This window comes from Carcharodon carcharias, chromosome 18, assembly GCF_017639515.1.
Source record: "Carcharodon carcharias isolate sCarCar2 chromosome 18, sCarCar2.pri, whole genome shotgun sequence".
Taxonomy (NCBI): Eukaryota; Metazoa; Chordata; class Chondrichthyes; order Lamniformes; family Lamnidae; genus Carcharodon; species Carcharodon carcharias.
In genome coordinates, this window is record NC_054484.1 from 29,330,392 (window position 1) to 29,355,772 (window position 25,381).

At 40.8% G+C, this 25,381-nt stretch overlaps 1 protein-coding gene across 4 annotated transcripts; it reads right to left on the bottom strand.

Annotated features, from left to right (window-relative positions):
* Positions 1 to 667: 667 nt before the first annotated feature.
* LOC121290403 (interleukin-10 receptor subunit beta-like) lies at positions 668 to 24,672 on the bottom strand. Of its 4 annotated transcripts, none has more exons than XM_041210824.1 (8): positions 24,446 to 24,668; positions 17,919 to 18,042; positions 14,445 to 14,489; positions 12,869 to 13,044; positions 10,329 to 10,492; positions 4,933 to 5,068; positions 3,457 to 3,614; positions 668 to 2,184 (listed from the first exon to the last, which is right to left on the bottom strand). In XM_041210824.1, exons 1-8 carry the CDS (start codon positions 24,489 to 24,491, stop codon positions 1,900 to 1,902), a joined length of 1,134 nt encoding a protein of 377 aa, XP_041066758.1. In that variant the 5' UTR covers positions 24,492 to 24,668; the 3' UTR covers positions 668 to 1,899. The 4 variants fall into 4 exon arrangements, with proteins under 4 accessions (XP_041066758.1, XP_041066760.1, XP_041066759.1 ...); XM_041210826.1 differs by lacking the exon at positions 24,446 to 24,668 and adding an exon at positions 24,125 to 24,257; XM_041210825.1 differs by lacking the exon at positions 24,446 to 24,668 and adding an exon at positions 22,927 to 23,905.
* Between the last annotated feature and the right edge of the window lie 709 nt (positions 24,673 to 25,381).

Here is a 25,381-nt window from a genome sequence, read left to right on the forward strand (position 1 = left end):
AAAATGGACTAATTATAAACTGAGCTTGGAGAACTTTCTCCCCTCTTGGAAAAAGGCCTTGGTGGGGAGTGCACAAGATTGACAGAGGAATTCCAAAAGTTTAAATCGACGTGATCTGAAAAATAAGTGGCTTGAAACTACACGATGAAAATTCTATTATTCTTGCACACCCCATGAAAGGAAATTCTTGATCCATTACAATGGAGCATGCACTGATGACTGTTTAGAATCCCTGACAACATTGTTTTAAAGTTTCATTTTTCTCCAAGGCACATCCAATACGGCTGTGATAAGGAAGGCTATTGTTCCAAGGTTGGAGTTCTGTTAAAGTCTGATTCAACCCTCTGTTCTTCCTCACACACCTTTCAATATATGCCCTAGGACAGCAATCCTAAACAGGAACAAGACTCTTTTTCCCTCCCTTTCTTGTGCACTTGGAAGCACATTGGAACATTTCATTGGTAACCTGGCTGAGGTGGGTTCACACAACAGGAAACAGGTAGTGGCCTACAATCTGCCATTCCTTATGGTTCAGTACGACAACATGCATTATCTGAAGGAGTCATGGAATCTAACAGTGATACCAACAGAGAAAGAAGCCATATGACCTATCATGCTGGCTCTTTGGTACAGCTATCCAATTAATCTCACTTTCCCAACAGCCCTCTGAATTTTTATTCGTTCAGATATTTATTCAATTCCCTTTTGAATTTCAGGCAGTACATTATGGATTCTATCAGCAATAGCAAAATTAAGATACTTACATATTTTAAAAAAATCTTAAATTACTTTAACACTGAACATGTGACATAATTACATGAAAATATTTTGACATAGCTTCTGCGCCTCCTACAGTAACAGTGCCTCTGTCTAGGATTTCAAGTCAGTTTCATGGTGGCTGCATTAACAAATAAAAGAGGCATTTGATTTTTATATCACGTCTACCTTAGCTATGAAAAAGATCCAGTTGTGCAATTAGAAACTTGATTTATACCTAAAGTGGGCATTTCAGCCTGTATAATACTAAGGTGAAGTAGCAATGGTTACAGGTCTGTCAATTGAGTGGTAGAAACAATTTGTTACAATGAACTAAGTTATTACTTTAAAAAAATATTCTTTCACAGGATGCAGGCAGCACTGGCTAGGCCAGTTAAGTGTCACCCTTCCCTAAATTCCCTTGAAGGTGGTGGTGAGCCACCTTCTTGAACCACTGCAGTCCATGTGGTGTAGATACTCCCACAGTGCTGTTGGGGAGGAAGTTCCAGGATTTTGACCCAGTGCCAGCGATATAGTTCCAAGTCAAGGTGGTGCGTGGCTTGGAGGGGAACTTGCAGGTGATGTTCCCATGCATCTTCTGCCGTGTCCCACTAGGTGGTAGAGGCTGCTGGTTTGGAAGGTGCCTGTTGAAGGAGTCTTGATAAGGTGCTGCTGTGGATGCGGTAGATGGTACATACTGTTACCTTTGTGCATCAGTCATGGAGGCAGTGAATGTTTAAGCTGGTGGATGGGGTGCCAATCAAGCGGCTGCGTTGTCTTGGACGATGTTGAGTTTCTTGAGTGTTGTTGGAGCTGCACTCATCCAGAGTGGAGAGTATTCTTTCAAACTCCTGACTTGTGGCTTGCAGACGGTGCACAGGCTACGGGGAGTCAGAAGGTGAGTTACTCACCTCAAGATCACTAGCCTCTGACCTGCTCTTGTAGCCACAGTATTTATATGGCTGGTCCAGTCCAGTTCAGTTTCTGGTCAATGGCAAATCCTAGGAGGTTGATATTAAAAGCATTTGAGCACCATAACACGAAATAAGCTAGGAACAACTCTTCTCTCAAACACACTCGCTTATGGCAGCTTGAGCAAACATTTATCTGAAAAACAAAGTTGGGGCTCAATGGAAGTTTTAATCACAAAAGTACATTATGTAGATCTAATTCTGTTAACGTTCTTCCCTCCAATTCTTCAGTACCATCACTCTTGGAACTTCCTCCATTAGAAAACTGTCCAGAATCTATACTGGTTTGACCACTTTGATCATTTTTCTCATTCCCAGTATTTGGTAAAGTTAAGGAACTAGAGTATGAAGTCAAGCTTTTGGTTTCAAGAATGACCTTGAGCTCGTCGCAGCACTCCTCGACATCTCCTTCAGATGGCAGCTTAAGGAAGGCACTCTGGGAAGGTTCACTGAAATACTGCAACAGTAAAACAAAAGGGAAGAGGGCAATAAACAGGACTGTAATGGGTGGCTGTAACAATTTATACAAAACTAAGATTGTGTCCTTTAAAAAAAGGAAAAGTCTACCATTCGTACTGCATATTTCACAAACCCAGTACATCTTGAGTGCCTTACAACCAATAAAGCATACATTGAGGGGTAGTCAGTGTTGTAATGTAGGGAACTATGGCAGTCAATTTGCTCAGAGCAAGGTTCCACAAACAGTAATGAGATACAGGATCAAATCTATTTTAGTGATGTTGGTTTAGGAAAATAAATTGGCTAGGACACCAACAGCACACCCTGCTCTTCTGAGAGTAGTACCTTGAGATCTTTAATTTCTATCTGAAAGGGCATACGGTGCTTTGGTGTAACACCTCAATTGAAAAATGCACCTGCAACAGCACAATAGTTCCTCAGTGATAATAAAGGCCAACACTCTGGTGTATGTGCTCCAACCTCTGGAGTGGAGCTTGACTCTACAACCTTCTGATTTAGAAACGAGAATGCTAAAACTAAACCAAGATCAGCATCTTACAAGTAAGTAGATTCTAGATAAGCAAACATGCCTGTGTTTTTCACCTTTTGCCATGAATTAGATGTGACCAAGTTGCAGGTCAGATGCTGGGACAACGACCACCAACTCCAAAGGTTTGCATTTAAAAATATTCCCCATATATTTTGACAGTCTCCCTCTCCAGCTGTTTGGCATTGGGGTTTCTGGATTTATGAAATCTAAATTTATGAAATCAGGACCCTAAATGCCATTTTTTTTTTATTCATTCACAGGATGTGGGCTTCGCTGGCTGGGCCAGCATTTATTGCCCATCCCTAGTTGTCCTTGAGAAGGTAGTGATGAGCCGCCTTCTTGAACTGCTGTGGTGCATATGGTGTAGGTATACCTACGGTGCTGTTAGGAAGGGAGTTCCAGGATTTTGACTCAGTGACTGTGAAAGAACGGCGATATATTTCCAAGTCAGGATGGTGAGTGGCTTGGAGGGGAACCTTTCAAGATCGACGTCAACACACCAAGACTAGACTGTACTCAGTAAGAAAAAGTCCTCAAAACTCTAAATCATGTAAATAATGTGCCATAACTATGAATCCAAATAGAATGTTTAATGCAATTTACATAAACCTGCATTAATTTTCTAAATAGTTTGCACCATGACTTCAGATTTTTCCTTCTTTTAAAAAGTTTTATTCTGAAAATAAAATTCAACATGCAGATTTGAAATAGGACACATACCTCTTGTAAATGCTCTGGCAAAATGTGTGGAGGAAAGAAGGCATACTTTATGCATCTGTATGTGCCATATACAAAGAAGAAGCATCCCAATACCACACCAAAAATAACCACTTGTGAGACAATGAAGGTTACACCAATCTGCCACAATTGAATAGTACCTTTAGAAAAATAAAAATATGATCAGTTTTACATTTTCACTTATGGTCACTATTTCCTGATAATTTCACAACTTATATTTATAGAGCAACTTTAACATAATAAACCTTTCCAAGGCACATTATAAAACAAAATATGACACCAAGTCATATAAGGAGATATTAGGTCAGATGACTAAAAGCTCAGTCAAGGAGGTAGGCTTAAAGGAATGTCTTAAAGCAGGAAAGTAAGATAAAGGGATGGAGATGTAGGGAGTGTATTCCAAAGCTTAGAGTGTAGACAACCGAAGGCACAGCCACCAATGGTGAAGCAATTAAAATTAGGGGTGCACAAGGGGCCAGAATTAGAGTGCTGATAGCTTGAGGGCTGTGGGACTAGTGGAGGTTAAAGAGATAGGGGGATTGGGGGGGGGGTGTGCAAGGCCACAGAGAGATTTGAAAATAGAGTAAGAAGTTTAAAATCAATAAGCTGTTTGAGTGGAAGCCAATCTAAGTCAAAGTCAGTGAGAAGGGCAATAGGGGAATTGGAATTGGTACAAGACATGGGCAGCAGAGCTTTGGATGACTTCAAATTAACAAACAGAACGTGGGAGATTAGCCAGGAATGGGCTGGAAAAGTCTAGTCTAGAGGTAACAAAGACATAAATGAGGTTTCAGCAGATGAGCTAAGAAAGCGAAGTCGGGTGATGTTACAGAGGCAAAAATAGCATATGAGACAATAATGTATCATCAAATTATGTTACGGCAAAACACTCCACTACCACTGGATGCATAGTTCAACGTGAGAGATTTTCCTTCAGAATGGAGGGTAAGAGTGTCTAGGCATAATATGAAGCAATAGTGATGCGAATGGTAACAAAGTAATCTGCCAGCTTGTTGGATGATTCAAGGAGGCTGAAATAATCAATTTTTGTTCTTTCCAATTGGGTTTCTCTTTAATACTCCAGCTGACAATCTGACCAAGGCTGGCTAAGTCGAGTGCCAATCCTTTGAAACAAATTTTTGAGTTACCAGGCAACCCCCAGCAAAGCCTCCTCCCTTCAACTGGGAAGATCATATGATTTAGTTGAAAAGAATGTTTCACTGTCATAACAAAGCCAGTATGTTCTTTCATGAATCCAGATGAAATGATAGCTCAAAAAAGTTGCAGTATGAAATTATTGAACAAGAACAGTGGCCTGCTCAATCATTTAGCTAGGAAATGAAACCTGGTATGGAAGTACGAAAAGTAAGAGAATGAAATGCACCTCAAGGTAAAAGGGTGAGGTAGGCAATGCAACCTACTACTAATATTTTAAAATGTAAATAATTAAAAGCATACCTTTAATCTTTTCACATACAACACGACTAAGCTGTCCTTCAATACCATATATAACGCTGACAACCTGAACATGCAGACAGTATGAGATCCAAGGTTCAAGTTTCAATGATATCGATTTACCAGTGCTGTTTTTCATCTGTAATTAAGTAATTTAATACAGCATTATACATGAATTTTAACACAGTTTGCTATGTTACCTCTCCAAAGGATTAGTTTAATACATTAATTAGGTTAAAAGCATTTGACCCTGCAAAGTTTATTTAAATCAATTTCCTGTTTTCGTGCAGTGTTTTTGAGAGTGATATATCTGCATTCCAACCAGTCAGCACTGTAGCGCATATAGCAACAGATAAGGGCCTAAACTGACACATTAACAGAAATATTGTGTTCTCCTATGGGGAGTATGGCCAGCAAACAAAATTGTATTAGTAACCCACGGCATTCATGACTAGGAAAAAAAAAGGCATTATCAAGTTTATTTTACAGAATAATGGAAGGGCATTTTGGTGAGCAATCACATCACTATGACATACTGATGGGTAATGTCCTGACAGCTGGAATGTTTCCAAGTGAAATTAGTTTGCATCATCTTAATCCAGTCCTTAGCAATATTTTTGGGGACTAAAACCGAGGGGGGAATGCAGTCAGAGTAAAATTATTGTATGGAAATAAATAAAACAGAAAATATACCCATGAAAACTATAAAATGGCTGGAACTATAAAGTGAATGCTAACATGTTTCTTAATCTCAAGAGTGGCGGCAGGACGACACAGCTAGGTCCAATCCTGTCAACACACAAACAGCAGAGCTAGAAGTCAGCAGTCTTGGTGGAAATTATGTGGTCTTGAAAATATGTTTATATTTATCAATTCATGCAGACAAGTTCAGTGATATGCACTTGAAGTTAGGAAACAACAGATATGTCTACCAATATGAAAGATATGCACTTCCATAGCATCTTTCACAATCTAAGGATATCTGGAAGCACTTTACAGCTAATGAAGTATTCTTTTTGAAATATAGTGACTGTTGCAACATAGGAACAGTGACTGCACTTCAAAATAAAATACTAAGAAAGAAATATGGGGGTTGTAGTTGATGGCTCTTTAAAAGGTACCAAAGTAGCACGAGCTGGAAAGAGAGAAAGAAAATTATATTTAGTTTGTATTACTTGGAACAACAATCAACCATAGCAAGATGTAAACTTAAACTATTTAAGGCTCAGGCAATATTTGCACTTGGGGCTACAAAGTCCAATTTTGATTCTTGCACATAGTGAAGGATACTGAGATTTTGGAGAGGAGACACAGGAGGGATACCAGGATGATCTAAATCTCTTAATTACTTGGATAGGTTCCAAATAGTTAGGTTATTTACATTAAAGGTTATTTGATTAAAGTTTAAAAAAAATGGCATGATTGACTACTTTCAGATTAGACAGGTTAAACACGATGGAGGGTCATCAACCTGAAACACTGGTTTTAACTCTAAACTCATTCACTTACACAAAGTTAAAATCAGGTCCATTAACTGTTTATCTCTCCACAGCTTCCTGCCCTGCTGAGTGTTTCCAGCGCTCTCTTTTTTCCTTTAAGTTAAAAATCCAAATTTCTTACTGTTCCGATTAAGTCAGAGGGCTGAGGCTATGGGGGGATTTGAAAACAAGGATAACAAAGAATTGTAATACTATGGGGTTGCCAGACTGGAATCCAATTTAGGTCAATGAGCACATGGGGATAGATGAATACAAGTTAGATTATGAGCAGTAGAGTTTTGGATGAGCTTAAGTTTATGGAGGGCGAAGGATGGAAGGCCAGCTGGTGGGGGTGGGGGAGGGGCAGGGGAAAGCTTTAGAGCAGTGGCAGACATAGGCAACATTATGTTTGTGGAAGTAAGCAGTCTTGGTGATGGGATAGATAGAGTTAGAAGTTCATATTGGTCAAAAAGGATGCCATGTTTGTGAATAGCCTGGTTCAACTTCACACAGTGGCCAAGGAGAATTATTCTAAGTTGCTAATTAGCTGCAATTGTAGGAATTATGAGCAGCCACAATCTCCTAGAGCTTACTCAACTGTTTTGGGAAATTGGCATGATTTTTTTTTCTCAAGAGATAGCATTGCTGGGGTTTGGAAAGTCTGTTAACTGGATGAAGCAGGCTTTATGGGCCCAATTGCCTTGATCTTGTTAAAAATAAATGAGACCATAAGACATTGGAGCAAAAGTAGGCCATTCGGAACATCAAGTCTGCTCCGCCATTCAATGAGATCATGGCTGATCTGATAACCCTCAATTCCATTTTCCTGCTTTTCGCCCATAACCCTTGATTCCCTTACTGATTAAAAATCTATCTCAGCTTTGAATATACTTGATGACCCAGTCTCTGCACCCCTCTGCAGTAAAGAATTCCACAGATTCACTACCTTCGGAGACCTCATGCTGAGAATATACCCTCTGGTCCTAGGCTCTCCCACAAAGGGAAACCTCTCCGCACCTAACCTGTCCAGCCCCCTAACAATCTTATATATTTCAATAAGGTCACCTTTCATTTGTTTAAATTGCAATGAGTACTGACCCAACGCACTCAACATCTCATAAGAAAATTTCTCCATAACTGAGATCAATCTAGTGAACCTTCTCTGGACTGCCTCCAATGCCAGTATATCTTTCCTTAGATAAAGGGGACCAAAACTGTTCACAGTATTCTAGGTGTGGCCTAACTAGTGCCTTGTATAGTTTTAGCAAGACTTCCCAATTTTATATACTATTCCCTTTGAAATAAAGGCCAACATTCCATTTGCCTTCCCTATTACCTGCTGAACTTGTATGCTAGCTTCTTGGGATTCATGCACAAGGGCTCCCAAATCTCTCTGTGCTGCAGCTTTCTCCATTTAAATAATATTCAGCTCCTCTATTCTTCCTGCCAAAATGCATGACCTCCCACTTTCCCACATTATATTCCATCTGCCAAGTTTCTGCCCACTCACTTAACCAGTCTATATCCCTCCACAGACAGTTTATGCCATCCTCGCCACTTGCCTTCCCTATTTTTGTGTAATTCGCTAACTTGGCGATAGTACATTTACTTCCCTGATCTAAGTCATTAATATTTATTGCAAATAATTGCGGCCCCAGCCCTGATCCCTGTGGCACTCCACTAGTTACAGGTTGCCATCCTGAAAATGCCCCCCTTATCCCAACTCTGTCTTCTATTAGTCAGCTAATCCTCTATCCATGTTAACATACTACACCCAACATCATGGGCTCTTATCTTATTAAGTAGCCTTACATGCAGTATTATATTATGCATTTCTAAATGTTATGCTATAGCATCCTTTATAATAGACTCTAACATTTTCCCAGTGATGGATGTTAAGCTAACTATAGTTACCTGTTTTGTGTCTCCATCCCTTTTTCAATAAGGGTGTTATATTGACAGCTTTCCAATCTTCTGGGAATTTTCCAGAATCTAAGGATTCTTGGAAGATTACTACCAGTACATCCACTACTTGTGTAGCTACTTCCTTTAACACCGTAATAAAATATTAGTTCTGATGGAGTCCAATAGTTCTATTTTTATTAGCACCATCAACTTCATTTAGCTCAATTACCACTCCAGATGACAAACATAAACTATTCCCTGGAAAAACTCAGCAGGTCTGGCAGCATCGGCGGAGAAGAAAAAAGTTAATGTTTCGAGTCCTCATGACCCTTCAACAGAACTAAGTAATATTAGGAGAAGGGTGAAATGTAAGCTGGTTTAAGGTGGGGGCAGATAGAAGTTGGGGGGGGGTGGGGGGGCGGTGTGGTTGTAGGGACAAGCAAGCAGTGATAGGAGCAGATAATCAAAAGATGTCACAGACAAAAGAACAAAGAGGTGTTGAAGGTGGTGATATTATCTAAACGAATGTGCTAATTAAGAATGGATGGCAGGACACACAAGGTACAGCTCTAGTGGGGGTGGGGTGGAAAGACTAACAGGGCATAAAAGGTATAGATTTAAAAATAATGGAAATAGGTGGGAAAAGAAAAATCTATATAAATTATTGGAAAAAACAAAAGGAAGGGGGAAGAAACGGAAGGTGGGTGGGGATGGAGGGAGTTCAAGATCTAAAGTTGTTGAATTCAATATTCAGTCCGGAAGGCTGTAAAGTGCCTAGTCGGAAGATGAGGTGTTGTTCCTCCAGTTTCCTCCATCCCCACCCCCTTTCCGTTTCTTCCCCCTTCCTTTTGTTTTTTCCAATGATTTATATAGATTTTTCTTTTCCCACCTATTTCCATTATTTTTAAATCTATACCTTTTATGCCCTGTTAGTCTTTCCACCCCACCCCCCACTAGAGCTGTACCTTGTGTGTCCTGCCATCCATTCTTAATTAGCACATTTGTTTAGATATCACCACCTTCAACACCTCTTTATTCTTTTGTCTGTAACATCTTTTGATTATCTGCTCCTATCACTGCTTGCTCGTCCCTACAACCACACCCCCTCCCCTTAAAACAGCTTATATTTCACCCCTCTCCTAATATTACTCAGTTCTGTTGAAGGGTCACGAGGACTCGAAACATCAACTTTTTTCTTCTCCGCCAATGCTCCCAGACCTGCTGAGTTTTTCCAGGTAATTCTGTTTTGGTTTTGGATTTCCAGCATCTGCAGTTTTTAAACTATTCCATCCTGTTTTAGGATAATGGTTGGCCAAATTTTCCCTCCTTCTTCCACCCTCCATAAACATAAATTCTGCTGCCTGGATCCTAACTTGCACCAAGTTCCGTTCACCATTACCCCTGTGCTTGTTGAATGACATTGGCTCTTTATTGAGCAATGCCATGATTTTAAAATTCTCATGTCTGCTTTCAAATTCCTCCACTACCTCAGCTCCGGCCTCCACCATCTCAGTACTCTCCTCCAGCCCTACAATCCTCCAAGATCTTTGTACTCCTCCAATTCTGGTCTTTTGTGCATTCCTGATTTTAATTGTTCCACATTGTCAACTGCGCTGTTGAGGTGCTAAAAAAATGGAACTCCTTTCTTATACCTCTCTGTCTCTTCTTTTTTAAGAAACTCCTTAAAATTTACCTCTTGACCAAGCAAATATCCCCATCAGTGTTAAATTTTGTTTGAAAACATTCCTGTGAAGTACCTTCAAAGGCATGATATAATAAAAGGCAAATTGTTGTTGCTCTGGCTTCCCACTCCTCCCCTAAAGGGAACAACTCTAACAAAGGTACATCCTACATTTCAAACATGAATAAATACATATTTGTGTTTTTTTAATATAAAGAAACTTTACTTGTGTTCCAAAGCACCATAACCCATTAATAGATGTGGGTAAGAGAACTGTTCACTTTTCTAATACAAGGTTAACACGTTATAATACAATTTTGCTTCTTGGAACATACATTTTTAAGTTCATGAGAATGTTTTTTCCAGTAAGTTATCCTGTATTTAATATCTTTATAAACCTCCTGTATGGATTGATGATTTTCCGTTTCGGGGCCCAAGATGTAGACATTAAGAAAACTGCCTTTTGAGTCCACCTTTATTGATGGAGGACCAATTTTATCTGTAATTTAAAGAGAAGTTTTAATACAATGATCAATTGCAGAATTACAATAAGTTAGCACATATAAAACAGGTAAATAAAACATTAAAATAACTCTTATTCTTTACCACTACCATTAACAATCCCTTTGTCGTGTGTCTGTAACATCTCTGTCAATGTCTCCTTAGCTGTCACCTATCCCTGACCTTCCATCTCGTTCCACCTGCTCCACCCCCTCTTAAACAGTATAAAATCCATCATATTTCTACTTCTCTTGAGCTCTGAAGAGTCATACAGACTCTTAACATTAACTCTGTTTCTCTCTCCACAGATGCTGGCAGAGCTGCTGAGTTTTTCTAGCATTTTCTGTTTTTATTTTAAATAAAAAATCAGCACCTTCTCTCATGAATAATGAACACGAATGATTCAACCATTCTATGTTAAATCTTATTATAAAACTCTCACAAGCCTATTATTTACAACCTGATCCTAGCTGATTACCCATTTTAGTCAGAAGTTCAAAAATTCAGATCTACCCACTGTCAGAATTATTTTCTGATGAAAGGTCACTGGTCTGAAACGTGAACTGTTTCTCTATTCACAGATGCTGCCTGACCTGTTGAGTATTTTCAACATTTTCTGTTTCCAGTGTGAAATGAACAATGTAAACCATTTCCAGATGGTCGTGGTAGTCAGGTACAGCTGAATGTCGTTAGCATATACGTGGAAACTGACACTGTTTTTGGATGATGTTGCCGAGGGGCAGCACATAGATGAAAAATAGGAGAAGCCAAGGACAGACTTTGTTGCAGATAGTTTCTGACTACTATAGATAAGAATGGAACCAGTCAAGTGGAGTTTCGCCCAGCTGCAGGATGGTGGAGAGGGATTGGAGGATGGTGTCGTCAACAGTGCCAAAGGCTACAGACAGGTCAAAAAGGACAAAGGGAGGTATTTTACCTTTGTCACAATTGCATAGGATGCCATTTGACTTTGATGAGAACTGTAGCAGGGCAGAAACGTAAATGGATGGATTGGTGGTCTGGGAAAGACAGCCATGGATTTGGGAGGCAAAAACGCATTCAAGGATTTGAGAGAAAAGGAAGGTTGGAGATGGGCTGAATGTTTGCAAGGACAGTGGGCTTTTTTTTTGAGGAGGGGTGATGATGGCAGATTCATAGGAGAGAGATACAACACCTGAAGAAAGAGAACCATGAACAATATCAGGAAACATGGGTGCCAGGAGGGGAAAGCAGGATTCGATAATGCTTTATGGTCAGACAGATCTGGCAGTGAATGGCTAAGCCAGTTGTCCACCAAGTGTGTTCAAAACTGCATCCCTTGAACTTAAGGAATCAGAGGTAAGGGCTGTATTGGGGGAATGGCCAGGGTAAGTGAGGTTAATGCCTTTAGAAGGGACTATGGCAAGGGTAGAGATGAGGGTGTGGTTAAGTAAATCAGTAACTGCAAAAATGTTGGGGTGAACAGAGGTCAAAGGCTAGTCAGGCTAATCTACCATGCCCACATTGTTGTGTGCTTCCAGTAGCTGTCATTTATCATCAAGTGCTCGAGAAGACATTTAACTTTCAACATAATGAAAGCATTACAAACAACAGCTGAGTTGAAGATCTACCTTTGACCAACTCTGAGGTTCTCATGAAAACGCCACTGATAAAGAAATCTGCTCAGCTCAACTAGGAGGTTGAGTGACATTTGGTGTTGCTCAGAACCTTCCAACAAGGAAGTCTGATGGTTTCAAAGGTTCTGGTGTGAAATGAACATGGTAAATCATTTTGGACCCAAAGTACTCCTAATTTGTCAATCCTACTCAGATAGGTCACAGAATGGATAGTGCAGCAAATGGAAAAACAATATACTGAAGTAGTATCTTTGGAGGTTGAAGCAGACTAAAGGAACTTTTTCTTTGCATCTAATCATAACTTATCTGAGCTGATAGTGCATAATACTTTAATTAGGGCACAGTGTTCGTATCACATTGAAAAAAGGTTAGTATTCCTCAATCTTGATGTGCACAAAATTACTTTTAAAAAGCAACACATGGCATGCCAAGTTAAACTGAATAATTTACTTAAGTGTTCAGCTTAAACATTCACAGATGGAACCTATAAAAATACACTTTACATAATGTGTTATGCTGCAAAATCCTATATTAAATAATTTTGAAACATCTTTGTTTAAGTATCACAGACAACTTTGTTGCTTTAGATACAAAACAAAATAATGTTGGCTTATACTGAATATGCACTTGATATAGGATCCTCGAAGCTAGTGGAGAGGTTTGCATCCCACCAGAATTGTCTAGGCTTGATCTCAGATCCTAGAGGTGAAAAGCCAAGGGGGGCCAAATATGGTTTGAATTTTTAAAAAATTTCTTACTGTGCTTATAGGGAATAAAGGGTGATGAAGTCAACCAGGCCGATGTTTGATTCCCTCTTTGTGCTTGTAGGCGGAGGATATATTGTCCAAAAAAGAGGATGTCTGTTGAAGTGAAATCACACTCTGTATGGCTGATGCTTTCACATCCCTTCACATCTGTCCAGTTTCTAACATAGCTAAGAAGAAACAAGGAACAATTTTGTAAACTGCTACAAATATAATATTTAAAAGATTATGATGTTTTGGGGCTGTGTTTTTAACTTAGGAAAAAATGAAAGGGGTTATGTAACCTGTTCTGAACTTTGCCTAACAACAGGCCTGTGTGACATGGCTGTTCAAAGTTAAAGGGAGGCCTGGGTTATTTTGCTGGAAAGAAGGTGTAACACAAGCAGTGCCTGTGTTTACAGTGGTTAGACTGCTAGTCTCCAAAAATCCCAGAAAGGTCTTGAGAATGTTGGGTTCTAAATAGTTATACTTTAAATTGTCCATTTACTTCCAAGGTAGAATAGAGTTGGGGTCTAAAGAATAGCTAATTAGCATTTCTACCTGGATTCAAGGTCCTTGTGATTCACATTGCCATGGAGATAAGCTTTGAGAGGGGAAGGGTTTTTAAGGTATTTCTGAAAACTCTCACACACAGGCACAGGATCGGGAGAGAGAGAACAGTTAAAGGTTAAAAGTCTCTATGGTTCACTGCGCAGGAATGCTTGTGGTAGCTCGTGCTTGGATTGAAGAGAACAAGTTCTTGAGAATTTGAAACAAGACTGGAAGATTTAGCCTGCGCTAGAGGAAGAATCTCCTGGAGAAACACTCACTTTGAAAGACAGGTCTGGGATGAAAAGTTATCAGGCTAGGAAAGGAAAAGAATGGAAAGAAAGCATTAGGAGCTTAGAATCATATTGGAATCGTTCATATTGGAGAAGTGAGTGTTTACTTAAGGGGCAGAGTGAGTTTTACCATGGACCCTGGGATTTTCAGTTGACTTAAAAGTAAAAAGGTAAAGTTCTGTTCTGTAGTTTGAAGTATTAAGTTGCCCACTAAAATAGTGTTTAATCAATGTTGCTTTCAGTTAGTTTGTTTGGGTAACAACTGTAAACCTTGAAATCTTGTCAGCTGATCCTTTAAAATGGTCTATGAGAATTCAACTTTCTTTTTATAGTTAGTTATGGTCTCTTTGGGGATCATGGTAAAATGATAAACTTGATTACATTTAATGGATAAAGGCTAGCATTCTTTTCGGACAAGTTGAAGAAACATTAAGGCAAGTACAACCTCATTCAATAACATGCAAAATAGCAATGCCAAGCATCAAGCCAATCTCATGTTGTTCATGGTGAACCTTATAGGTGCTAGTCAGGACCATTGCCAGAATAAGTCACCCCAAAAATTAGGAGGAGGAATGAGATAGGAAATACACTTCCAGATATAGAAAAGGGTACAGTATTGAAAACGCAGGCATGCAAATTAGTTTAGGAAATTACAGTTTGAGTACTATACCCACACCATTATTAAAGGTCAGTTCTACTATCATGATTATGTTTTTAGCATGCTCACAAAGTTTTACACACATACTTACATATTTACGTTCATTGTGTAGTTTACCTGTTCCGCACGGCGTAGTCTAGCAAGACCAGAGGACACAAGTTTGAATAAATTGAAAATATATTTTACACAAACCTTTTATACTCAGGAATAGAATATGCTGACAGGCAGGTTCACAGATGTAAAAATCAGAGGAATTAAAACATATCTACATGCTAGCCTGGGAGCATTACAGCAAAAACAGACAACCTTTTGTGCTGTTTGGTCCTTTTAAAAAAAATTTATTCATGGGATTTGGGCATCACTGCCTATGCCAGGATTTATTGCCCATCCTTAATTGCCCTTGAAAAGATGGTGGTGAGCTGCCTTCTTGAACCGCTGCAGTCCATGTGGTGTAAGTACATCCACAGTGCTGTTAGGAAGGGAGTTCCAGGATTTTGACCCAGCTACACTGAAGGAATGGCAATATATTTCCAAGTCAAGATGGTGAGTGGCTTTGAAGGGTAACTTCCAGGTGGTGGTGTTCCTGCATCTGCTGCCCTTGTCCTTCTAGATGGTAGTGGTCATGGGTTTGGGAGGTGCTGTCTAAGAAGCCTTGGTGAGTTCCTGCAGTGCACCTTGTAGATGGTAAACAGTGGTGGAGGGAGTGAATGTTCATGAATGGGATGCCAATCAAATAGGTTGCTTTGTCCTGGAATGTGTCAAGCTTCTTGAGTGCTGTTGGAGCTGCACTCATCCAGGCAAATGGAGAGTATTCCATCATACTCCTGGCTTGTGCCACGTACATGGTGGGCAGGCTTTGGGGAGTCGGGAGGCGAGTTACTCACTGCAGGATTCGTAGCCTCTGACTTGCCCTTGTAGCCACAGTATTTATATGGCTAGTCCAGTTCAGTTTCTGGTCAATCATAACCCCCAGGATGTTGATAGTGGGGTTTCAGCGATGTTAATGCCATTGAATGTCCAAAAGCGATGGTTAGATTCTCTCCTGTTGGAGATAGTCATTACCTGGCGCTTGTGTGCCACTAATGTTACTTGCCACTTGTAAGCCCAGGCCTGGATATTATCCAGGTCTTGCTGCATTTGGACATGGACTACTTCAGTATCCAAGGAGTTGTGAATGGTGCTGAACATTATGCAATCAGCAGCAAACATCCCCACTTCTGAGCTTATGATGGAAGGAGGGTCATTGATAAAGCAGCTGAAGACGGTTGGGCCTAGGGCACTAACCTGAGGAACTCCTGCAGTGATGTCCTGGAACCTAGATGACAGACCTCCAACAACCATCTTCCTTTATGCTAGGTATGGCTCCAACCAGCGTACTGTTTTCCCCCTTATTCCCATTTACTCCAGTATTGCTCTAGCAAATCTGCCAGTCATGAATTTCAGTGCTGGTGTGATGCTAGGTATGTAGACTGGACATCCCAAAGACTGGCATACTGTATCTAACAGCATGTTACTTCAGGTGTTCGCAACAGGAAGGTACCGAACATTCCCAGCCAGCTCGTGCTTGCAAAACTCAAAACAGTGTCCAACATTAGATGTGATTCCACTATTGGACAACATTTGCTAAACAACCCTGAGTGTGCTAAGAATTATGCTGATGACTAATTTAAAATAATCAGTCAGGCTTGCAGTGTGGTGCACTTACACATGCTACGTGGCTTGGCCTAAATAGCCAAGTGGTTATGGTACTGGGTTTGTAACCCCAAGATCAAGAGTTCAAATCTCACAATGGCAAACTATGTAACTTCATCTGAAACAAACGGAAACAGGTTTGTACTCGAAAGAGTTACACATGCTACGTGCTACATATATTAATACACAGGACCCCATTCTTCGCAGACAGAAAGAACATGTACACACATTGCTCCTGTTTCAACTAAATAAATCCCCAGGGGATTGCCTTGACCAGAGTCAACCTGACTGGTCTGAACTTAAACAAAGCTTGACAGTTAACTGTCAATCATCAATTAACTGGTGCATTCATCATGGCAAAACCTCTATCAATCAGTATTCTCTTTTCATGAAGTATAAATAGTTGTTCACTTTATATTTGGTGTTCTTGTGAATTGTCTTGAAAGGGGCAAGGTGAAAAGCTTCGACAATGTGTGTCTTTTTTCAGCAATACTCAAATTAAGTTTAAATTCCACCACCTGCAGTGGGATTTGAACCTGTTGCCTACAGTGCATTAGCCCGAATCACTGGATTACTAAGCTAGTGACATTACCACTATGCCACTAACTCCCATTGGGCTTACTAGGTGCAAAGGGAGTAAGGGAAGCAAGTGATTTCTCATAATAATCCCACGCACCCAACACTAAGGAGAATACTTAATGATGAGAAACCAGAGACTTGAGTTGACACCATAGCTGTTCTAATTCACTTCACCAGCTCTTCATATCCTCATTTGTTTAGAACTGTCTGACCACTACCAGTATGAGATGTCATCAGTTTTCACTGGGTTGTATAGAGGAAAAATTTCTTTCAACATAAATCAGAGTTTGCCATATGGTTTTTCTCATCACCAGAATCTACTGGGTTTCATCCTTTGGTTTATTGATATTTCTATTCTAGCTGTACTACTTTGCAACAAAGCCTAAGGTAGATCTGATTCTGACCATTAAGAGATGTACTAATTAGGAAGAAAACAATTAAGTTGTAAATGAAAAATTTAACACATATGCTCTTTTTGCTGTCAAGTTGTGAGCTCTCATAAATTTTGCATTCATAAGGTCTGCTTAAATGCATCCTTTCAAAGCAGGAAGATCAATCCTTAGCTTGGTCAATGAACTGAAATAGTTTGCAGCGTAAGTATCTTACTACATAGGCAACACAGGCAAACTGCTGTGCCTGACAATAAAAACACACAATAGAAAGCTCTTCACATATTCTTGAGGTACAAACAACTGCATCACTGCTTCTTTCCCACTCAGTTAAAACCCTAAACTACACCTTTATCACCTGAAAGGTCAACTTCTTCAGTTTCTTCTTCCTAGTCTTCTTGCCTTCACCCAATAAATAAAATATCCTCAACTTGCATAAAGTTGTGCACTCCCATCAGCACTGCTCTGATCAAATTCCACTGTCTCCATGTGCCCCAATAAATTTTTAAAGATTTTCTCTATTGTTTTCAAATCCCTCCATGGGCTTGAACTTACCCCAGCTCAATGATCATTTCAGCCATTTGCATGTGCTAATGTCTTATGCTCCTCCAAAGCAGTTTACAACACATTCCTCACTGACCTCACTTTACTACTGATATCTGTTAATCACTTGGTCTCTGGAACTCCCTCTGTTAATCCCTCTCCCCAAACGCCCTCTGGAAAACCCATCTCTTCAATATCCTTTGGTCCCTACTCATGTTTGTTTCCCTCTTCCCTGGCACATATTTCCACCTTCGTTTCTGCACCGTAGAGTGCTGCAAGATGTCTTTCTATATCTGAGAATTGTTACAGAAATGCAAGGGTGTAAAAAGACAACTTAGAAATAGTAATAATTTTTGGCTTACCTTTTGTACTGCACAGTATAGTTCACACTGTAATTGCTTCTCTGCACATCATCCCATTTAAGCAGATACTTTAGATTAAAAGCATGAATCTGCATATTTGTAGGCATCTGTATTTCTCCAAATGCTGTCAAAATAAATAAAAGTCACTGAATCTTATATGTACTTCAAAGTAATAAACACTAAACAACTCCAAAGGTTTTGATCTTCTCTAAACAAGCAGAGACTTTGTTTATTAACAAGATTTTCAAATAAAAAGAAACATTCCCTTTCTTCCTCTTTTTCTAAAGGATCAAGTTAAAACCAAGATTAATAGCAATAGTGCACTGATAAAGTGAAGGCGTACTCACTCCCTAGCTCTCAGTTACTGAGCTTCCAGCACATGTGCAAACTCCCGAGGTGGTTCTTCGTTTCAGACCAGTAATGATGGCAAAAAGCTGAAACTGTATATACTTGTGTAAAAGTCAAATTTTTTTTAAGGCCACTTTTTAAGGACAAAAGTCATGGGTCATCTATTACATGGCTGATGTTTGAGGGGTCGACATGCATGCTTGATTTGGGTCACAGTGAATGGACAAGGTGACCTCCAGTAGCTAGGAAGTTGGGAATTCACAGAATCTCACAGTGCAGAAGAGGCTCTTTGGCCCATTGAGTCTGCACCGACATGTGAGAAACACCTGACCAACCTACCTAATCCCATTTACCAGCACTTGGCCCATAGCCTTGAATGTTATGATGGGCCAAGTGCTCATCCAGGTACTTTTTAAAGGATGTGAGGCAACCCGCCTCTACCACCCTCCCAGGCAACACATTACAGACAGTCACCGCCTCTGGGTAAAAAAGTTTTTCCTCACGTCCCCCCTAAACCTCCTGCGCCTCATCGTGAGGTTATGTCCCCTTGTGACTGACCCTTCAATTAAGGGGAACAGCTGCTCCCTATCCATGCTCCTCATAAACTTGTACACCTCGATCAGGTCGCCCCCTCAGTCTTCTCTACTCCAACGAAAACAACCCAAGTCTATCCAACCTCTCTTCATAACTTAAATGTTTCATCCCAGGCAACATCCTGGTGAATCTCCTCTGCACCCCTCCAGTGCAATCACATCCTTCCTATAATGTGGTGACCAGAACTGCGCACAGAACTCCAGCTGTGGCCTCACCAAGGTTCTATACAACTCCAACATGACCTCCCTACTTTTGTAATCTATGCCTCAATTGATAAAAGGCAAGTGTCCCATATGCCTTTTTCACCACCCCTCTGCCTTCAGAGATCTATGGACACATATGCCAAGTCCCTTTGTTCCTCAGAATTTCCTATTATCATGCTGTTCATTGAATACTTCCTTGTCAAATTACTCCTTCCAAAATGTATCACCTCACACTTTTCAGGGTTAAATTCCACCTGCCACTTATCTGCCCATTTGACCATCCTGTCTATATCTTCCTGTAGCCCAAGACACTCAACCTCACAGTTAACCACCCGGCCAATCTTTGTGTCATCCGCAAACTTACTAATCCTACCCCCCACATAGTTATCTATGTCGTTTATATAAATGACAAATAATAGGGGACCCAGCACAGATCCCTGTGGTATGCCACTGGCTTCTTGTCACTAAAGCATCCTTCTGTCATCACTCTCTATCTCCTGCAACTAAGCCAATTTTGAATCCACCTTATCAAATTATCCTGTATCCCTTGTGCATTTGCCTTCTTTATAAGTCTCCCATGTGGGGCCTTGTCAAAGGCTTTGCTGAAATCCAAATAAACTACATCAGCTGCACTACCCTCATCTACACACCTGGTCAGCTCCTCAAAAAAGTCAATCAAATTTGTTAGGCATGACCTCCCTCTGGCAAAGCCATGCTGACTATCCCTGATCAAACCTTGCCTCTGCAAGTGGAGATAGATTCTCTCCTTCAGAACTTTCTCCAATAGTTTCCCTACCACTGACGTGAGACTCAGTGGCCTGTAGTTCTCTGGCTTACCTCTACAACCCTTCCTAAATAGTGGAACCAAACTAGCTGTTCTCCAATCCTCTGGCATCTCCCCCTTGGCCAAAGAGGAATTAAAAATTTGGGTCAGAGCCTCTGCGATCTCCTCCCTTGCCTCCCTCAGCAGTCTGGGACACAAATCATCTGGACCTGGAGATTTGTCCACTTTTAAGCCTGCCAACACCTCCCATACCTTGTCACTCTCTATATCAATTTGCTTAAGAATCTCGCAGTCTCTCTCCCCGAGTTCGATACCTTCATCCTCATTCTCTTGGGTGAAGGCGGATGTGAAGTATTCTTTCAACACTCTAGCAATGTCATCTGGCTCCACCCATAGGTTACCCCCCTCAGTCCCTTATGGGCCCTACTCTCTCCCTGGTTATCCTCTTCCCATTGAAATACTTATAGAATATCTTGGGATTTTCCCTACTTTTACCAGCCAGAGCTTTCTCATATCCCCTCTTTGCTCTCCTAATTGCTTTCTTAAGCTCCACCATGCACTTTCTGTACTCCACTAATGCCTCCACTGAGTTGCTTCCCTTGTACCTGCTAAAAGCCTCTCTTTTCCTTCTCATCGTAACCTGAATATCTCTGGTCATCCATGGTTCTCTGGGCTTTTTACTCATTTCTATCACCCTAGAGGGAACATGTTGAGCCTGTACCTTCCCCCATTTCCTTCTTGAACCCCCCCCCCCCATCCCCCCACTGCTCCTCTGTAGATTTCCCCACAAGTAGCTGTTCCCAGTCTACTTTGGGCAGGTCCTGCCTTATTTTACTAAAATCCGCTCTCCCCCAATCCAAAACATTTTTTTGCAACTTGTCTATTTCTTTGTCCATAACAAACTTAAACTGTACCATGTTGTGGTCGCTATCGCTAAAATGCTCCCCCAATACCATGAATTGCTAAATTCATTTAAATAGTATTCAACCCATCATAAAAGGGAGCTGAAGTCTGTTATATAAACTGTTGAAACCCAATCCTCTGCTCATTAATCTTAACCATATACTGCTGGCAAAAAAAAAACCTAGCCTGAAATTGTCTTTCTACTGCTTTTTATAAAATATCCTTCCTTGGTTACAGTTTTTCAGTGAGTCCACCTTCTAGTCTTGCACTATGGAAAGTTCCAGACTTTCCTTTTTTAAAAGGAAAATAAATCAACATTTATAATCTGTTACTAACCCATCACTGTAGTTATCTCTTTGTAACTTTTATGACAACCAGGGTTTATTTTTTATGATTGTTACTCACATTGAGAAGTATTTGATTGGTTTCACTCTTGCCTTTCCAATTGTAGCCTTAACATTTAAAACAATGGCTTCTCTCTTCCCAACTCCGCATGCCTTTTGGTAACAATCGTCAACTTTTACAAATCACAGGTTGACTTTCACATGAGATTGACTATTACACGAGTATAAATTGTAGTTTCGTTGTTACTGCTACTGCAAAATGCAACCAAAATGCCTGAATTTTGACTACAGTTCTTGCATGTGCCAAGGAGAAAACACACAAAACATTACATTGATAATGGTACCTGATGTTGTATTGCTCAATCTTGATAATCTATCTATTTTACCTTTGAACAAAACTAGATTAAATGCAAGTACCACGACTGCAGTTCGTGCTCAATATCAAATATATAAACTTGTGTACCTGAATCAGATTATAATGGGTGAAGCGATCAAGTTAATAGCTATAGAATTGAGGGGTCACAAAATACATCGTGCTCCCTGTTATTTATAGTGGACATGCAATAACAAAGGACACCTTGTTAGCGGAATTGAAATTAGTGTACAATCTGAGTCTACATACATTAGTCTTTACATGTAATGTACAGCAGTTCTTTAGGCGCAGAAGTGAAAACAAGTACAATACAAGTAATGAAAGCAATCTTCTTCGGCTGATTTACGTCAAACATGAGATCAGTGGGTGGTGGAATAAGATGTTTCATGCATGACTTTGCCCTGCAAAGATTTAAGTGGATGACTGAGAAGGATGACTTTGGAGGAGACAGCGAAGGTGCTTGCAATTTCATTACTAAGAGAAATTAGTTTCAGAATTACCAAGTATTTCTTTAAAAAGATTTCTATGCTGAACTCTCAACTCCTGAGTGTCAGAAACCAAGGCAAGTGTCAAACTCAGCATTACAAGCAGACTGAAAAAAAAACTGCTTCTAGTTTTTGACAGGTGCCATACGGAACAAATTTCAACCAGAACATTCAATGGCTGGTAATGAGTTACAAGAAGTAATTGGAATTGCTGTGATACATAACTTCACTTTTGTGATTTGTGGCATGTATATCAGCACAAACTCAAGATTGCAATACTGCTTTAACTTCATTATTAGCATCGCTTCATAGTATATATAGTTTGCTTTTAAAGCAAACCTATCCCTTATTAACCACAGTGTAAGATATGGGCAGTATGATGCTGCTACACAGGATTCAAAGTCAGAATGTACCACATGACTAATTTTATGTATGTAGACTCAAAACTGTCCAGTTCAATGATAGCTAGATTAACAGTATTTGAATAAATAATTGTAGGGATTTTTAAAAAAAACCCTCGCAAACTTTGATTAGAAATAGAATATGTTGGAAAAGCATAACAGACCAATCAGCATCTGAAAAAAGATTCTCTCTCAACAGAATTCGAGGTTAATTTTGATGAAGGATTACATACAAAATCTCAATTTCTCAGAGCAACCCATTGTATTTTCCTAGTATTTTCTCTTTTCACTTAATTTTCCTAATGAACAACCTTCTTTCTACAAAGGTCATACATAGGCTGATCCATAAAAACTAAGATCTCCACCAATAAACTGTGTAAGATCAGCAGCATTACCAAATCTATAAAGAGAAACAAAATAAATGCATGACTGAGTTACATTAAAATGTACCATAAGTGAGTGATACAGTGGCCAGCAGACAAGTGAAAATAAGGAAGGCCACTTGGCCTATTTTAACATCTAGAATTCATGGTGTTTTTAAATGATTCCAAGTTTTCGTCCCTACTACCCTACCTGGAAGTTGACTCCATTCGTGAAAACGTCCTGACATCAATTCTAATTTGCCTTTTAACAGTTTGAACCCATATTCTGCTGTCTTACTGTCATAGCTTTTCCACTATGACCACCATCATGTATCTCTGGACCTTCAATCACCTTTCAAAGCCAAAAAACTAAAGTTTCTCCAGAGTTTCCAATTGATTCAATTGTCTGATGCTAGGATTGGAATGGTTTCCTTGTGTCATGGTGATGCAAACTGGATACAGCACTCTATAATTCTAGCATGACCTTCTACATCTTGTTCTCCATTCCAGCCAAGTGGATCTAATTTCTGTTTGCTTTGTTGATCAATGCTCTGCTGTAATGGGGCAAGTTGGGTCAACTAAAAACGTAAGCTCTCTCAATTTCAGCCTGAGCTTTTTCAACACCACTCACATTGTACTGGCATCACTGCACTTCACGTGTCCCTATTAAAATTTCACACTCTTACCCGAAATATTTTCACCAATTTATTTTGTAGTTTTTGAATGGCCTTAACCGTGGGGTTTCAGTCCCACACGTAGCAAATTCTCCTGAGATTTATAATCTTTTAAGTGATGTTTTCACTACTTTTCCTCGGTCTCTTATTTCTTTGAATCTAATATTTCTGTCCCTCTCTTTATTTCACTTTCCATAGCTGATCTGAATCTATTTCACCCACTCAATAATTCACACCGTTTCTTTTTCAACCCTTAAATCTCACTGGCTGAGGGGATAAACTGTTGGCCCCATCCTATCGCCCATGCTGTTGTCATCTCACACTAAAACTTTCCGGGAAAAAGAAAAGTCTTGAGTGGAAGGATGCAGGGAAAACGTCTGCGTCTCAGCACACAACACAAGATACACCTGCTCTAGTAAAGTCAAAGCTAATATTTAAATGGGGATTAATTGGGTTTGCCCTCTAATCTACATTGACACACACGGTGAGGCATCAGATAACTGGAGCATCACTTGAAGGGCAGATGGAAAAATTGTAGGCGAGAGAATAGAAATGTTTGCCGAGCAATCGTTTCCAAACCCTTCATCTAAGGCTATTAAGTAAATACGCAATAAAAAGACACCCCGCAACTACTGGAAATCTGAAATTAAAACAAAAAATAAGGCTAGAAATACACAACAGGTCTGTCATCAGAGGTGGTTTCAGGTCTGAACAAGGGTCTATTTCCAAACCCACCTTTGATACGGTGGGGTGGGGAGTAGCCTGGCATTTTTCTGTCCTTAATCACAGGTCCGTGTTCAATACACGTTTGAGTCCAAATGGGAAGAAAAACCCTGAAGCCACAATCCTTTTAACACTTGAGCACTAAGTTGAGTAAAATAAAAATTAAAATGACAAACATCAGCTTAATTAAAAAGAGGCGGTGTCGTCCACTTGATTTCCAAGCTGGGAAGCTCAGAGTTTGATCCCAGCTGAGTTGGGGGGGGGGGGGGGGAATGGCGGCCAGTGCCTGAAGCCAAGAACCAAGAGCTGGAGGGAGGGAAAGTCAGGCCTCACCTTGGAGTGTTAGCACTGCCGTTAGAAAGGCCCAGGATGGTGCCATGCTGCGCTCCTCTTCCTGCCCCCGCTCGCTCCCCCAGTATCTAAATACAGGTTTTCTACAGCCTCCATGTGATTTACAGGAAACACTGCGCCACAAACTAAACTCATGTTTCACCACCAGCAGCAAAACATTGGTCAGCCGCCCCGCCCCTAGCGTCCCGGCCGAGTCACTGCGCCATCGACGCTCACTCACACTGCTCCCAGCGTCCCGGCCGAGTCACTGCGCCATCGCCGCTCACTCACACTGCTCCCAGCGTCCCGGCCGAGTCACTGCGCCATCGACACTCACCCACACTGCTCCCAGCGGCCCGGCCGAGTCACTGCGCCATCGACACTCACTCACACTGCTCCCAGCGGCCCGGCCGAGTCACTGCGCCATCGACACTCACTCACACTGCTCCCAGCGGCCCGGCCGAGTCACTGCGCCATCGACACTCACTCACACTGCTCCCAGCGGCCCGGCCGAGTCACTGCGCCATCGACACTCACTCACACTGTTCCCAGCGGCCCGGCCGACTCACTGCGCCATCGACACTCCCAATCACACTTCTCCCAGCGGCCTTGCTGAGTCACTGCGCCATCGACACTCCCACTCACACTGCTCCTAGCGGCCCAGCCGAGTCATTGCGCCAGCCAGTCAATCTGCCCCTTGCAGCCCAGCTGAGTCTCTGCGACACTCCCACTCGCACTGCCCCTAACAATCTGAAATTTAACGTATCTCCTCCCACACTCAACAGCACTAACATTGCTGAATTCCTCAGCATTCAAATCCCGTGGGCTACCTCTAACCGAAAAATGACTGGACCAAGCCATTGTGAGTAGTGAGGAGTATAGGAGATAATTTGCTGCTGGTTGCTTATTTGAACTTGACAGCTTCATCTCTGTTCTGAG